Source organism: Netta rufina, assembly GCF_964035555.1.
Source record: "Netta rufina genome assembly, chromosome: 10".
Classification (NCBI taxonomy): Eukaryota; Metazoa; Chordata; class Aves; order Anseriformes; family Anatidae; genus Netta; species Netta rufina.
In genome coordinates, this window is record NC_140133.1 from 16,491,413 (window position 1) to 16,507,510 (window position 16,098).

The following is a 16,098-nucleotide window of genomic DNA, read 5'->3' on the forward strand; positions in this document are numbered from 1 at the left end:
TCAAATGCAAAGCTTTATTCAACCCTCGGGGAAATGTTGGGAACTCTCTGAAAACTTTCTGATCTAAAGAGAAACAAAGTTTGAACTTTCAAGAGTGCTCTCACTTTATGATACGAAAGGTCTGAACACTGAACAAACTATGAATTCTGGTTTCCATTTGGGCTGCAAATGGAAGTGTCAGCTCATCTCAAGCAAAACCACCTCTAATTAAACCCGGGTTGCAACTGCAAATACACAGGCATTTTCCAAGAAATAGGGGAAAACTTTTTCAGAGGGACAGTTGGTTTTTCAAACAAAAATACTTTTAAAAGCCTGAAATATCTCAGTTTGGGAGTTGAAGAAGAGAGCAGAGAAAAGGGAAGACAACCATGGAAATCATGGATATATGTAATTAAATTGATTCAAGAGAACATTAACCAACTCTCACATCACTAGATTAGGACACGAACATCTCTTCATGTGCTGTATCAGGTTCAGCTCTGAAGGAGCTCCTGAAATGGGGACTGCCCAGATGATGGACTTTGTGCCTTGGTGCAAAGGCTGAGTTTTCCCAAGAGAGCCGAGCCAACTTCACGCTGGTGGCAGGATGGCTCTCTCTCCTCTCCTTCCTGCCTTCTTCTAGCTTTGGGCCCATCCTCCTGGGTCCAGGTCCGACACAGGAGGAAAACTGATTACCCAAGTGTACATGAGCCTGAAAGACACTGCAGATCCCCACATAGCAGAGCCCCATTTGTCACTCATGCTAAACGGACAAGCTGTTACTTTGTACAGGGACTGCTAAAACAACGGAGGGCCATGACAGGGCTGAGAGGTGGCTGCAGGCAGGGCTGGGGCACTAACGGCAGCCCCATACGGCTGCGTCAGGCAGAGAAACCCACAGCAGGGAGCATGTCCTGCAGCGAGCCCACACCAAAGGCTTGGCACAGGAATCCCCAGGCACGAAACCACAAAAGGGAAGAGCTGCTGGCTCCCCCAGCATTACAAGGTGGGGAGAAATGCTCTCTGAACAGAGAGGGACGTGTCATATTGTGCTGTGAAGCAATTTCTCCTGACAAAAACAGGACACGAAGCGGAGCCCCAGGTACTGCCGAGCCACCCGAAATACGCAGCAAGTCTCTCCGCAGGGACAGGCTGTGCACAGGAATTGCACTTTGGGCCACAGTTCAGCCAGGCTGACATTGTACCGAGAGAAAAGTAAGCTTTTTGGAAGGGCTTGGCACTTTCTCTCCCTGCAGTGATCTTGTCTGCTGCTGATCAAGCTGCAGAGTTTGTGCTCGAGAGCATTTTGGAGAAGCTGGTGCTGGCGGTGACAGCAAGCAGAGCTGGGAATGAGAATCTTTGCCCCCTTGTGGAGTGTTTTGATGCAAGCAAAAAAAAAAAAAAAAAAAAATAGAAAAGAAGAGAAAAGTTTGTTTTCATCCATGTTATACCAGGATAATTGCAGGGGAAATTGCTACGCTAGACAGAACTTTCACGCTGAAAATTTCTATCCCCAGACAGTCAATACAGAAGTACTGGCCATTTGCATGTAAAGACGAATCAATGGGAAACTGGAAACAAAGCAGCACAGAGAGCTGCTGTGGATCCATCCTTGGGAGCAGCATAGCGGGAAGGAAGTGCCCAGTCCCTTGTTTGGCTGCAAACTTCAAGATCTGGCTCTGAAGATATATATATTTTAATCTAATTTGGCTCTTTCACCAAGGTTAAAAAGCTCTGCCTAAAATAAAAGAAACACAACAAAGCTCATCAGAAGATGCACAGGCTGAAAAATACAGCACAGGAAAACTGAGCTCAAGGTAGCAAAGTATTCCCAGACCTTGCCACAGCTCCAGCATGAACAAAACCTCGCCAGGGGCCTCCGACACCTCTTCTAAGCTGGGATGTGCCCAACAGCCTGAAGTCAGCCTTTTGGGAACACAGGATTGGGGCTGACAGCTAGAAATAGGGCTTGCTGGAGAAAGAGACAGCTGCAGGCAGTAAGTCAAGAGTGCACCAAGGATTTGGGAAAGGACAGGGGGTAACAAGAGCGGGCTTCTCACTTGAGCAGAGAGGAGCAGAGGATGAAGACCTGAGCTTGTGCTTGGCAGGGAACACAGCAGTGGGCAGGCCTGGCTCTGCTCTGCCAGGACAAAAGCACTTTTCCTTGCCCGTGGGTTCCCCGAGGGGCTTTGCTGCAGGTTTCCTGCATGTCACCGATACTGGGGATGGAGGCAGTGGCTCCACATGCCCGCTGTGCCCCCTCGAGGGGTGGCCGCTCGCTGGAGCTGCCGCGCAGTGCAGCAGCGTGGTGGTGCAGCGGTGCAACACGGTGCTGCTAATTACCGATGCAAATGATCCGGCGGGCAGGCAGCGGGAATAGGAGGCTCTGCTTTCTGTGAATCCTCAGCTTCAGACGCGACAGCATTGCCTGGGGCTGTAGCAAAATTTACTGGAGGGAGCCTAGAGCAAGGTGATGGGCGCAGGAGAGGCACGCGAGGGGCTGCTTCCCCAGGGCTGCCCAGCTCCTCCGAGCTAGCAGCAGGAAGAAACCTGCCGTTGCAGTGCTGCACCTGTCTGCAGGCACTGGCTTTGTTCCCCAAGGCAGGATTACCCCGATTTTGCTGCTCCTCAGACTCTCAGGGAGCATCGCAGCCCCCCAGACAGGCGTCTGATGGCAGGATCCCACTCCCCGACTCTGAACACACATGGGGCAAAGCCCGAGACTCGCTCAGCAGGGCTGGTTTCATGCCGCCAGACTTTGAAGCGAGTGCAGCAGCTCCCGCTCTGACCGGGGAAAAGTGTGCAGGCAGAGAAAAGAAACGTGCCAGCCGCGTACATCTCACACGCTGGCTTCTGTCTTACCGAGGGGCTGAATTAATCTCCGCATATGACACAGAGGCGAGCGCACAGGGTCTGACATGCCCGCGATTTGCGAGGGAGCGCACCCCGCGCTTCTGCCTCCCCGCATTAATGCGAGCTGACAACGGCACAGGCCTGGGCTCACGTGACTTTAATCAGTGCTGCCCTAAGCCATCAGAATCACATTAATTATTTCAGGGCTTTCTTTTGGGAGGAACGGAGACCTCGTACAGAAAGCGGGAGCCTTCTGCTCAGACCCTCGGCGAGGCTCGCGCCCAGCTCTGCAGCAAGGCGGCGGGCGCCCAGCCGCAGCTTTTGGCACCCGGGGGGAGTGTCGGTGAAGTTTCGCACGGTCTCGCAGCACAGCAAAGACCTCATGCACTCTGCTTCCCCAGAGCTCTTTTTCTCCCTTCCTCTCATCAGCAAACTGGAAACTTTCAAGCTTAAGTGCTCCACTCCCTTTAAAAATAAAGCATTTCTTTTCCTTGCATATAAATAGCACGTTAATTTTTCCCCACAATATCATGCACGGAGCTTTAATGACACTTTAGCTCACAGCTTGCATGCTATTAGCTAACATGCCATCCGGCTAACAGCTTTACATGGAAATAAGATCAGGAGGGACAAGGAAATGCCCAATTTTTTTTTTCTTTGCAATAACACAACTCACACCTGCAGCACGATCCTGCTCAGAAGGAAAATGCCTCCAGAGCAGGCACTCGGAGAGCTGCCTGCATTCACGAGGAACTGCACACACGCTCCGGTCGGGCTTTATCTTTCTCGGCAAGGTACACGCTGTCACATTCTGTCAATAATTCAGCCGAGGGTGCTCAGGAAAACTCAGGGAGTTAATGGAAAAGGTCAGTGCCTACAAACACCCGACAGAATCCGCTATCTGGCAAGAAGGTGGAGCCTCCCATCTTTCCAAAAGGAAACAATAGCTCTTTTTTGGGTAGGTTAAACAGGAGAGAAGCTCATCTGCCAGGGAAGGGGATCTGTAAACCTGAGGCTTTATTTGCAAACCAGCCCCTCTTCTGCACCGCATCCCGCTCTCATCTCCCCATGCAGCACAAGCTGTGCAAGGTAATCACAGCTGCAACAGAAAGACAACTTAAAGCAATCAAAGCCCGCAACCAAAACCATCCAAACTCACCCCTTCCTCCCTCAAAGCAGACAGACAGACAAAAATAATAGGTGGGAAAAAAAAAAGTGCTTACCGACTTTGGGCTCTTCTTTGGGACCGGCAGTCCTGAAAAATGGCAACAAGGGAAAAAAAAAATAAATGAGCATTAGCAGCGAAACGTTACCTTCCCTCACAGAAAAAACCACCTAGGTGTTTTCATCCGAACGTGGCCATCTGCAGAGTTAGGTCAGCTTTCCCCCTCGTGCCGGAGTTCCCAGTCTGTTCATATCGAATCAAAGCCCGGGGAGAGGCAGCGCGAGCGCGAGACGGGAGCGAGGGCGCGGGGGGAGCGCTGGCGCTGCATTAGCTATGCTGCCTTGTGCCGCAGCAGCCGGCAGGCTGCGAGAGAAACCCACAGCCCGCGGCAGGCGCCGAGCGAGCCCCAGCACCCGGGCAGAATCGCCAACGCTCCCCCCTGGCTTAACGGGAGCCTGGGCGCCCAGTGAAGCCGGCGATGTTTGCCTTTTGACGCGATCGCCTTGTCGATTTTTACCGGGCCAATCACAGCAGCGCAGGGGGAACAGGTTGATTTTTTAAAAAGTATTTCTCTGGAAATAGATTTTTCTTTTCTTTTTTTTTTTTTTTGGATAGAAAAATCCTACATCGGTTCGAGCTGGGAGGTGCCGGCTGGGCAAAGGAAAACAAAAGCACACGGGGGAGTGAGCTTTTATCCCTAAAAGCGTGAAAGCCACTGAGAAAACATGTTTCCTTCCTGTCCATCCTAAGTACAAATCTTTGAAGCCAGAGATTTTATCTGTTAGCTACAATTTCAGGCAGCTGTGGCTTGAAAGCAACACTGCGACTGCCCTGACCCTGGGGGGGTGCTGGGGAAGAGGGGGGCTTACACAGGTTGGAGGCGATGCTAAGGAAGGAACAACTGGGATGGCAAGAGAAGGTTTTTTCAAGGACAATTCTGCGTTTTGGAGCTGCCTCTTACTCGCTCTGTGATGAGCGTGAGCCAAGGAACTCAAGTGGGATTTGTACCGACTACTTCTGCGTGGCTCCGTTCCCAGCACAGGAGACGTTTGTCCGGGGGATTTTACCCCAAGTGCATGAAGAGCTGTCCCCTGGGCATGCCGCACATCGTCCTCCTTCTCCTCTGCTGCCAGAGGAGAGGGAGCCCCCCCATTTTGCTCTGCGTGGCACTCCAGAAAAGAACCATAAACTAAAGCACAGATTACCCTCCACACTAAGTGCTCAGTAATTCAGACGTCTGAAATCTGCTTTTGTCTTTAGGATGTGATTTATGTGGCATTTATGCCACATTATGTTTTCTACTTCATGCATTTTGTCTGTGCTAAAAACCATGCCCTCGTCTAACTTTTGCACAGAGAATAAAATAAGTGATGCAAGCGAATTACAAATGTGCCTGGGAAGAAGCTCATTTTAAGGTAATTAGGGAAATGTTAGTTCTGAATAGGGAAGATCCACAATTAAAAACGATAAACAGAGCTCACTTTGCTGCCTGCTCGCAGACAGGGATGAGAACTGCAATGAGCATTTTAAATGAAATGTTTTCTGCTCTTGAGGAACATCCGCGCTCTGCACGTCACTGCGGAGCACTCCCAGGCACAAGCAGATACCCCTCCAGGCACTGATTGATCGAGGGACATGGGAACATCAAAACTGTCTGAACTGAACAACCAAGGCTGCAGCTCCCTTTCTGCTGGCCGTGACTGTGTTTGCATAATGGACTTCAAGAGTAAAGCACTAATAACGTGCATGGCAAGCCACATTTTTAACAGGCATCATTTATCACAGACGGAAGCACACGGACAGGAATTCTCTCTTCCCCCTCCTTCCACATGCATGCACACACGTTTACTCTTCCTTTCCAAGAGATGCTCTTTCCTATTAAATCAATAGGTAGGACAGAGCTCCATGCATGCACGCACCCTTGGCAGAGCAACATGAGCCTGAAGAGGCATTGCAGCAATTTAAATGCTCCTTGCAAATTATAAAGCGGAGATGCAGCTGGGCTGTCGGTTCAAACTGTACCAGAATTTAGGGTATTGCATCACAGCCATTAAATGTTAAAATTTACTAACTACGAGCTACTGAGCAAACCTTTTCTTCAAAGTTTGTCGTTAATTTTAGCTTTTCCAATCTAAAAGAGATGGAAAATGGTTGAAAAATGATGGAAAATGCCCACAAGGCCACTGTTTGGCAGGTCCTTCAGAGGCTGATGAATCTTAGCAGTGTTACTGCTCTGTACCAGTGTTTGCTGCAGAATTTGCAGTAATTGACTTTTTACTAAAATGAGTGGCTGCAGAACACGTCCACAAATATTGTTAGCTGTTCGTGGGACAAGCTTACAGTCAGGGGAATAACGTGCCTGTACATTTCCCTGTAACGAAGTTATTTATTCACCTAATTAGGGACTCGGTTCTTGACGCAGCAGGCCAAACGAGCAAATGATAGGTGTAACATGTAGTTTTCATGCTCAGATGATGGAAAGGATGTGCTATTTAACAGTGACGAACGCAAAGCACTTGCATAAGCCCCAGCTCCTGGGAGCGCCACAAGCAAGAAAATGATGAGCTTTTCCAGAAACTTACGGCACACAGAAGTGCCCACGCCTCTGAATTCGGGGTGGTGTCAGCTCTGAATTACAACGTTCATCTTTCTGTTACATTAACCGCATCCCATCGCCGCCCAGGCACTGCTCATGCTGTGCCTTGCCTGGCTGTGCGCATCCTGGAGGCTGCCCATCCGCTCCTGAAGCCCTCCCACGAGTTTCCAGAGGTAAATGGACCACACATGGATTTAACACTTTGCATCTCCCTGGCATTTTTGCCAGTTTTTGGTGCTCAGAGTCATGTCATTCACATCCCCAGCTAGAGGAGCCACAAGGTTTTGCTACCTCTCCCCCCTCAAATTTGACAAGGGAGCAGTAATGGTTGTACCAACACTGTTGGCAGCGCGGTTCCTCTGTGATTTAATCCATGTGGACATCTCCAACCAGCACGGTAAAAGCATCTCGTCATCTTGGGGGCTTTTGGAGGTGCAGATTAGAGCAGTGCAAGCGAGTGGGGCTGGTGTCATCACAGAGTTAACAGTGTTTTAAAACAAACCAGCACATCTGGTAAACAATGTCAATATGACCCAAACCCCCTTGAATGGGCTCATTGTAGCTACTTACAGAATGTGACTGGAATTAAATTAATTAGAAAACACAAATTACTCTCCTCTAAATAACAATGTAATAAAGCAACTGCTTAATGAAAAATACCAGTGATCAGCGAGCAATCCACAAGCACAAAAAAAGGGATTGTAATCACACTAAATTCGCAGACTCGTCAGTAAGGGAAGAAAGGCTTCATACAAGGTTAGTCAAAAATGAGTCAGATGCAAGGATCTAAATTAAACTAATTATCACAGAGATTATTACATTTATCTTAACAAAACCTCTCTCTTTTTTCTCCAGTACTCCCTAAAGCTCTATGTACAGCTGGCTGCATCCATCTGCTCAACTATGTTTTGTAACGCAGGGAAAAAAATGCAAATCATGAAGCGAGTTTTGTACCATGACTCCAGCACTCTTTATGCCTTTACCCATCACGGGCAATATTCTGCTGCGTGACACCGAATTATGCTGTGAATGATGCAGTGCACGCAGTAAGGTCGCAAGCCAGTTCCTTTCATATCGTTCAGCATGTGTTAATTCTGCAGGCCTCTGCGGTAAACCTTTTGGTGCTGGGAAGCTGTGAGTACCCCGACCCTACATGCTACGGGATCACGGGGGAGCCCAGGGACATAACGGAGAAGTCACCCCCAGGTGTTGCTGTTTGTAACATGCAGTGGTCCTCAATCTGTACAGGAACATTTTTTCAACCCTTTTGTCTTTATGCAACCAAAGTAGCATGGGCAGACCACAACACGTGGCGAATTGTGTTTCATTGAGCACGTACAGAACGCGATATTTAACTCCAAATCTGTACCATAACCTGGGCCGGACTCTGGTGACAGACCTCAGAAGATCACAGATGTTCAAAAATTACCCAGATGGACACCAGACACATCACATTTGAGACACAGCGAATTAAAATGATCAAAGGCTGAGTCTGAAGGAAGACATCCAGTCATCCCCTCTGTACAGCTCAATTACGTGAAGGTCAGTTGGAGTGAACACTTCTTCTTCTACCACCAACAAACATATATATGTATGTATATACATGCATAAAACACACATATATATATGTTATAACATATATATGTAGATATATGTACACACATGTTAAATATAAGTATATATTTATGGTATTATAGGTATATTATGGTGTTATAGGTACGTATACCTATGTATATATATAGGTATGTATTTCAACAGGGTTCCAGCTGAATTTGGAGCAACTCAGTACCAGTTTGCACAACCCATCCACAGGACAAAGGTGCTTGAAGTCGCTAAGAGCCCACCCAGAACCTAGATATATCATCTTATTTATTGCTAACAATCTCTGTGGCAACTGCTCAACACTTTTCAGTCTTTGCGTGCTTTTGCAGACAACAAAACAGAACAACTGAGAGAAGATCTGTGCTTCCCAGGACTGTTTAACATTTCCAATCAGGACACCCTGTGGACCACCTGTATCCAACAACAAAAATGCGGTAGGTGAGTCCAGGTGAAGAGGTCACCCATTTGGTTTTGCCTTTATGTGGTCTGCAGCCCAGAATGCACAACAGCTGAAAATTAGGGGGAGATGAATAAAAACACAAGAAATGAAACATTGCAGTCGGTGTCACAAGGTTAACGTTTGCAGAGAAAATATTCCTGCCTGGGAAAAAAATAACAACTAGCTTTCTAAACACTGTGCTGAATAAAAGCCAAAGGCTGTATCAAAGGGAACAGACACTGTGAAAGATGAGGGGTAAAGTACCGGAATCAGGGGGTGCACAACTGTATATGGCATTGCACATTGATCGCTATTTTCTGTGTGCAAACGAAGGAACTCTAAATAATTAACACTAATGGCCATTAGTGCTGCTGGGGGCAGGGGAGATGAGGTGGTAGTGACAAAGCAATCCCCTTGATTCTGTATAATCCACTGCCAAAGAATTTTTAATAAAGGACAAAAACTATCTAACAAAAAACGGAGTGAAGTTGATCTTTTCCAGAGTGAACAAAGATCAAGGAAATGTGCCAGAATAATTGGCAGCAAGAGACCCAAGTCTGCACATAGCTGTAAGGAGCTCCACCAAGACGAAAACCCCTACCTTGTCCCTGGCCAACTTTCCTGCCCATCATTGTGATCTGCATAACAGGAGCATCGCTGTGCTAGCAAAAAAAAAAAATCAGCTCTGCAACACGAGCTTTAAGTGAGAGAATAATTTACACTGAAGGAATTTAGCCCTGCCATAAATCAAGTTTGGTAGCTATCAAATAAAGTGAAAAATGCCACGTTTCTGATGCTAATGTTGAATGCTAATGCTAAGAATAAATTGTTTTCAAGAGACCATCTCGGGCATTACTAACCCACTGGCACTAGCAAAAAGCATAATGAGGCATAGTATATTATCACCATTAACAAGAATTTCAGCTTTAGGTGCTCTAAAGATGTTTAATTGTATTAACTTCAATTAGTCATTCTCGGTCAGGATGCAAAACAATTCCCTTCATTTGCAAATCCAGTCATATTTGCAGCGTCTCAAACCAGAACCGACTGCAGAAGTGGTAAAGAAGATATAGGCCAATAAAATGCTATTTAATTACTACGAAAATATAAATTTAACTATGTAGTAAGATACATACGGTAAAGCCTAGACAGTAACATAATAAAGTGATTGAGAATTAGTGCAACCATTACCCATCCAGCCAATGGCTGGAAGCATGTCAGCAGTTGTTAGAATTTTATTTATGAAGCTCATTAAATGAAGAGTTTTTCCTAAAGCTTGAGCGGTTGAAGTCATTTGCTTAAATGAAAATCTCTGTTAATATTTAAACAAATACGTACACACACATTAAATTTCTTAAACCTCAGGAATTTGAGAAGGTGAACACCAAAACTGTGAAGTAATTAGAAACCTTCATGTCCTTTATATATATGTGCATGTGTACATAATATAAATTTACACGTGTACATAATATAAATTTATACGCATTTCCATTTACTATAAGTGGCTATGCATGAAGCTACTTACCCTCTAGCACAAGCCCACAAAACCTACGACTTGCATCCTTTACTTCCTGAAGTTAAGCAAAATAAACCAGGGGTTCAATTTCTAGCTTGGAAAGGCCCAGTCCCAAACGCCATCTCCTCAGCTGACTGCCCCAGAGCATGGCCATGCAGGCATCAAGGGGAGGTGACACTTGGAAGACCACCTCATGTGCCTCCCCGAGCTTAGCACGGAGCACACTCCTAGAGGAAAAAGCTTATTTTGCTGCTGTCACATCCAGAGCTACCTCCCGAGGGCATTTGTCTTCAGACTTATTGCAGCACGGTTACAAGGTGTAAATCCACATGCTCAAACCTGTTTGGTTTATGGCAGGTTCTCGTATTTCATATTTGGTCAGCAGCTCGTACAAAGGGGATGCCTGCAAATAGGGCCCTCCTGGCATTAGTTTGCTGTTGCTATTTATAAGTAACATCCCTTAGTAATATGCTAATATTTACAGAATGCTCAGCCAGATTCTGTCCTGGGGTGTGCACATGCAAAAACTGCACACCAAGACAGAATTTTTACTAGAGGACAACAGATTTGCCATGACTTTATTGATTTAAAATACACTTTTCTATAAAAATAAGTCAGTAACTCAGTATACTTCTATGCATGCAGCTGTATATCTCAGAAACTAACCCTTGAGGATTAAGATGGAGTCAAAACTTCTGGGGACCCATATCCGCCTGCCACATCCCTCCCAACATCACCTCACTGTGTCCCCAGCATCCTCTACCAGCTGCTCCAGTGCCCTGAAGTTCAGCCTCCTCCACCCAGTTCCTCTGGTCTACCTGCCTGCCAGCTCCCCCAGTCCGACGTGGCACGCTGCAGGCTCCTGACAACACAAAAGGCACTGCTTTAAGAGGGGCGTAAGGCTGGTACAGTCCTAATTACTACCACCATCGCACCTGATCAAGGAAAAAAAAACACAGAAAGGAAGAAAAAGGAAATCCTGATGCTGGGTAGGGAAAAAGAAATAATAAAAATCCACAATTAAATTCAGAAAAGACTTAGAAACACAAGGGTATATATTTAAAAACAAGCTGTCTCAGAACAAAACCATCCACTAGTACATTATAACACTATCTTTCTTCCTCAGTTTTGCCTACCTGCTATTGCTTTTAATGACTCTCCCAATGTAGTTAATTACAGTGATAAACAAAGCCCTTTCTTGGATTTCTGATAGCTCATTAATTCTGTTATGACTGGTTATTATACTGCCAAATCAGGGCAGCAGCCACCGCACCCACCTGCAGGGTGGCTGATAAAAACTCCTTATTTACAAGTACACTCACACCCAAATGCCACACAGGCAGCACGAATGGGTAGGAGGAAAAACTGGGCGGAATAAAACCCTCTGAGCTGCACAGCTCCAAGTCTGCTCCATTTCCCGCTGTGCAAATCCTGATGAAGATGTGGGAGGCCCATCTCTAGTTAAATCTGCCTTATCTAATGCCTAGTACTAGGTTCTGCTGTGCCACCTTGTGTTATAGCACATCGCATTTGATAGAAAACAACGCTGCGTGGATTTGAGTTGCTCCACTTCTACCGCTTCAGTATTTTATACCAAAACCAAATCAAAACATAAGGCAAAAAAAACCCCCACAACTTTCAAAACCTCAAGCTGGGGAGAACAAAAGGCTTTGCGGAGCATTTCAGAGCTCGTGCCTTCCATTTGCTAAGCAACCTCCAGTTTTGTTCTCATCTAAGAACGAGCTGCTTTCTGAAAGATAAGGTGGTTCATGCAATAAAACATCCCGATGAGATTTCAGACATTTTTTTCTCCCAGCATTCAGCGATTGCTTTGGTTTCCTTCCTGATTTTAAAGCAGATCCAGTGCCACAGAAAGGCAGCCAAGTGTATAACGTGCACAGTGCCGCTATCATGTTGTCAGCGTGCAACATTACGCGAACCTGAAATGATGTTGTTAATCCAAATATGTTAATTGCTCATCTCCTTAATAATCAAAGTACAGGTTTCCTCCTGGCCTCCAGGCACACTTCATGAAATGGCTCCAAACTTTAGGAAATTATCTCAGCCCTTAAAATTAAGGCAAAGCGTGTTACAAAATGCCACGCAATGAATCAGCAACTGCTCGGTGCTCTTCTGCCCTTCCTGGCGACTCTGGAGCTCGGTGACACACATGTCTGGGGGACACGAGATGCGGCACAGAAAGGCCGTGCTGCCACAGAAATGCAGGGCGACTGATGCAAAACTAACGCTGACCCAAAAAGCAGATTTCCGGCATCTCTCCATTTGCTTACTCATTTCTAGAAGAGCATCAGTGCAAACGGAGTTAATGAAGGGTGGCTGAGGGGAAAACACTTGTGCCTCCAACATCCTACAGATCAGAGTCAGCACGTTGCATGCCCCACACCAGCAAGAGCTGGAAATTCTGTAGGCAATGAAAATGTCCACATTCCAGCAATGCCAATTTTCCTTCATTATCAAAATTGCAATAAAATATAGGGCGACGAAGCTGGTGAGGGGTCTGGAGAACAAGTCCTACGAGGAGCGGCTGAGGGAGCTGGGCTTGTTCAGCCTGGAGAAGAGGAGGCTCAGGGGCGACCTTATTGCTCTCTACAGGTACCTTAAAGGAGGCTGTAGAGAGGTGGGGGTTGGCCTGTTCTCCCACGTGCCTGGTGACAGGACGAGGGGGAATGGGCTTAAGTTGTGCCAGGGGAGTTTTAGGTTGGATATTAGGAAAAACTTCTTTACTGAAAGGGTTGTTAGGCATTGGGATGGGCTGCCCAGGGAAGTGGTGGAGTCACCATCCCTGGAGGTCTTTAAAAGACGTTTAGATGTAGAGCTTAGGGATATGGTTTTGTGGAGGACTGGTTATTGTTAGGTCAGAGACTGGACTAGGTGATCTTGGTGGTCTTTTGCAACCTAGACCATTCTGTGATTCTGTGATAAAGCTGTTGGTTTTTGGAGTCAGGTGCTCATAGGGAAGATCTGCATTGTTTGAAGTTTCTTAACCTTTGGGGTTTTGAAAAGGCAATTAATATGAATACTAGAGGCTTGGGATAAAAAGACAGAATAATACTTAGTATTTTTTATATCTGGAATTTTGGGGCCTTAAATGAAGTGCTTGGGCTTACTGAGGTTGATATTTGAATTTGTCTCTTCCTATTTCAACTGGATGCCTTGCACTGAGAAACTCCAGCATGACCTGGTAAGGCTAATTAATTAGTTCCTGCAAATGCACTGTTTGTATGAACATTAGTAACGCACATCGAACTCTAAGGTGCCTCGACAAGCTACCAACAATTATCCTTTGTGGCTACAGGCATTTGTAGGCATTCAAGACCTTGCTGAAACCCTACTGCCTCCTGGAGTCTAATGGGGGCCTTGCCATGAACTTCAGTGACACCAAAACTTCATGGTTTTGGTAAACACAGTTGTCCCAAGCCTTGCAAATTCAGATCATCAAACCCAAACGGTTAATGTCACTAAGATTAACACCTGTAAAGCACTTTGAAGGAGAAAAAACACTGCATAATCCCCAAATATTACATTATTTATAAGACGACCTGATTTTAAATGTAAAGTTTGGCTTATTTTTATCACAAAGAAAAACAAGTTCCTGCTAGCTTGCTTTACAAAACCAATTACCAGTGATCAGTGTATAGTGCTGCATAACAATACACTGCATTGCCCCAAAAAGGCACATCTAATGCTCCAGAGCTGTTCAGAGGAAAATTAACTTGCACAGTGCATCGAAATGCATGCATATAAGCAATCCTAATAAGGGCTATGAACTTCAAACTTGTTATTAAAAATACCAGAATGTGTAACGTTTCCTTTATTTCATCTTTTCTTGACTTGAACTGATTTTTGTACCTGCTCCTTAATATACTGGTCCCTAATCAGAATAAGACTGTAAGAGAATGGTAAATGTGACATCAAAACTTGCTTTAAACTTGTTTTAAAGTCTCATCAGCTTTTTTTTTTGGCCTTGTTTGAATATAATTCTGCTAAACAGAGAGAAGAGAGCAGCTAAGACTGACTCAGTAGATTGGAAAAAAAGATGCATCTACTCCCAGTTAAAGGTTCTCCAAGCTCAGCTCCTCTCCTGCACCGCAACTCATGGAAACTAGGCAGCTTGTGTGGAAATTATATTAAACCTGATGTAGTGTTTACACAATGTGTTTGTTCTAGGATTATCTATTTTTTGAAAACAGAAAGATAACATAGCAAACTGTTTAAAAAATATTTCATTTTTTATGCATTCTGTAGACAAACTTAAAAACTTTACTTATCTGATTTCCTTCCACGAAGGCAAATCTATTTAAAGGAAATAGTAACAAAATTAAACAACGGAAAGTGATCGATAGCAGATTTTTAAATGCCAAGTAAGTTCCCAATTAAATCAGGAAATACTAAGTCTGGAGTCATAAAGCAATGGCCCTGACATTAGAAAAAGGAAAAAAAAATAGAAAAATAAATCTTGGCATTACATATGTACATATATTTCTTTAAACATGCTGCGATTCTCATTTTTAACATAATTTACTAAATAAATACGTGCACCTGTGAGCTATCAAAAAAAAAAATACATCCCCACCTGTTAGTTCTGGATGGTGTTAGTAGCACTACAGTATCAGGCATTTTACAGTGTGCGTGTCAAAATAACCTGCACAGAGTGACAAACTGCTGAGAGCCAACAGGCGTGATGGGAGACACCTGAGCAGAAGGCACTGAGAGCACTGGGAGCTGGTGGTGGTTGACAGAAGGGAAGGAGGCTGAGGCAAGAAAGAATTGAGAAGACTTGAAATGGGGTTTTCAGAAGCGTAGAGGTGAGTTGAGCACACCGTATGGCAGAGAGGAGTTAGGTCTGCTCCTGCTTCTGGTGAGGGAAGATGCCACAATGTGGTGGGCTAAGGGGTAGAATGAGAAACCCACCGCCAGGGAGGGCTGCAGGATGATCCTTACTGGCAGCTCCGAGCTCAGAGAGGTGGATTTTCATGGGGGTGCCTGCAGATCCAAGCGTGGGACAAAGACCCCAGTATAATGCTCTGCTCCCTCTGTGCTGAGAACTGAAAACACTGCTGGAAACCCTGAACTTTTCTTCCCTTTCCAGAAGCTTTGGCACAGGCTAACACGCTCTGTGGCAACGGTCATCCAATTCCCAGGTTGTGATTTTGTCCTAAAAGCAGTTTGGACTCACTTTTCCTCTCCTTCAGCAGCTGCTAAGGCAGTTTGAGATTTTCTGGCAGCTAGATGCAGGAGTGGCATGACTTTCAGCTCGCTCTTCACTGCAAGCCTAAAGGGCAAACAGAAGTGAGTGGCTTGTTCAAAAGAGTTCAAGCCTCTACTGAATAGCTGATTGCAACTCTAATTACCATGGTTTTGCATCATTAGGGATAGCAACTGAAAAGGAGCTCTAATTCCAACACTGTGAGATTAGACTTTTTTTTTTTTTTGGCTCTTACCACTCAATGATTGCTTTCCAACACTTTTGGTAGGGACAGGAAGGTGAAGTTCCCTTTCTGTGGGTGTAGAGGGATCTCAATAAACAAGGACAAAGACAACATTTTCACTTATAAAATTCAGACAGATAGGGGTTTGTGGTGGGGGAAGAAAAAAGGGAGGAGATGTCCTCTGAACCCAGCAGTGGTAATGGATCTCACTTGGTTTGGGTTCTTGTGCTCAGTGTCACTGTAACTTACACCAAAGAATTATAGCTTGGCACTCCAGATCTCAAAGAGCAATCTGATTTCAATCACGCTGTCATAATGTGCGTGCAATTATAAGTTGTTACGATATATTGTTTGTAAAGCTTTCCCACCGTGTCTAAAGGATCTTCTAACTCTCTCTGCCCTGGCTGGGGGGAACTTGAAGCTGTAGCCAGCAGCACAATGAAAAAGATGAAAATCTTTATATTACTATATTACATTTCAAGGGCCTAAACACAAGAT

At 45.4% G+C, this 16,098-nt stretch overlaps 1 protein-coding gene across 1 annotated transcript in view; it reads right to left on the reverse strand.

Moving 5' to 3' along the window:
• Positions 1 to 16,098, reverse strand: part of MAGI1 (membrane associated guanylate kinase, WW and PDZ domain containing 1) — a 274,553-nt gene that overhangs the window by 31,701 nt on the left and 226,754 nt on the right. Inside the window, 1 exon segment of the mRNA XM_084292717.1 lies at positions 4,056 to 4,087. Coding sequence (XP_084148843.1) covers positions 4,056 to 4,087 — 32 coding nt within the window.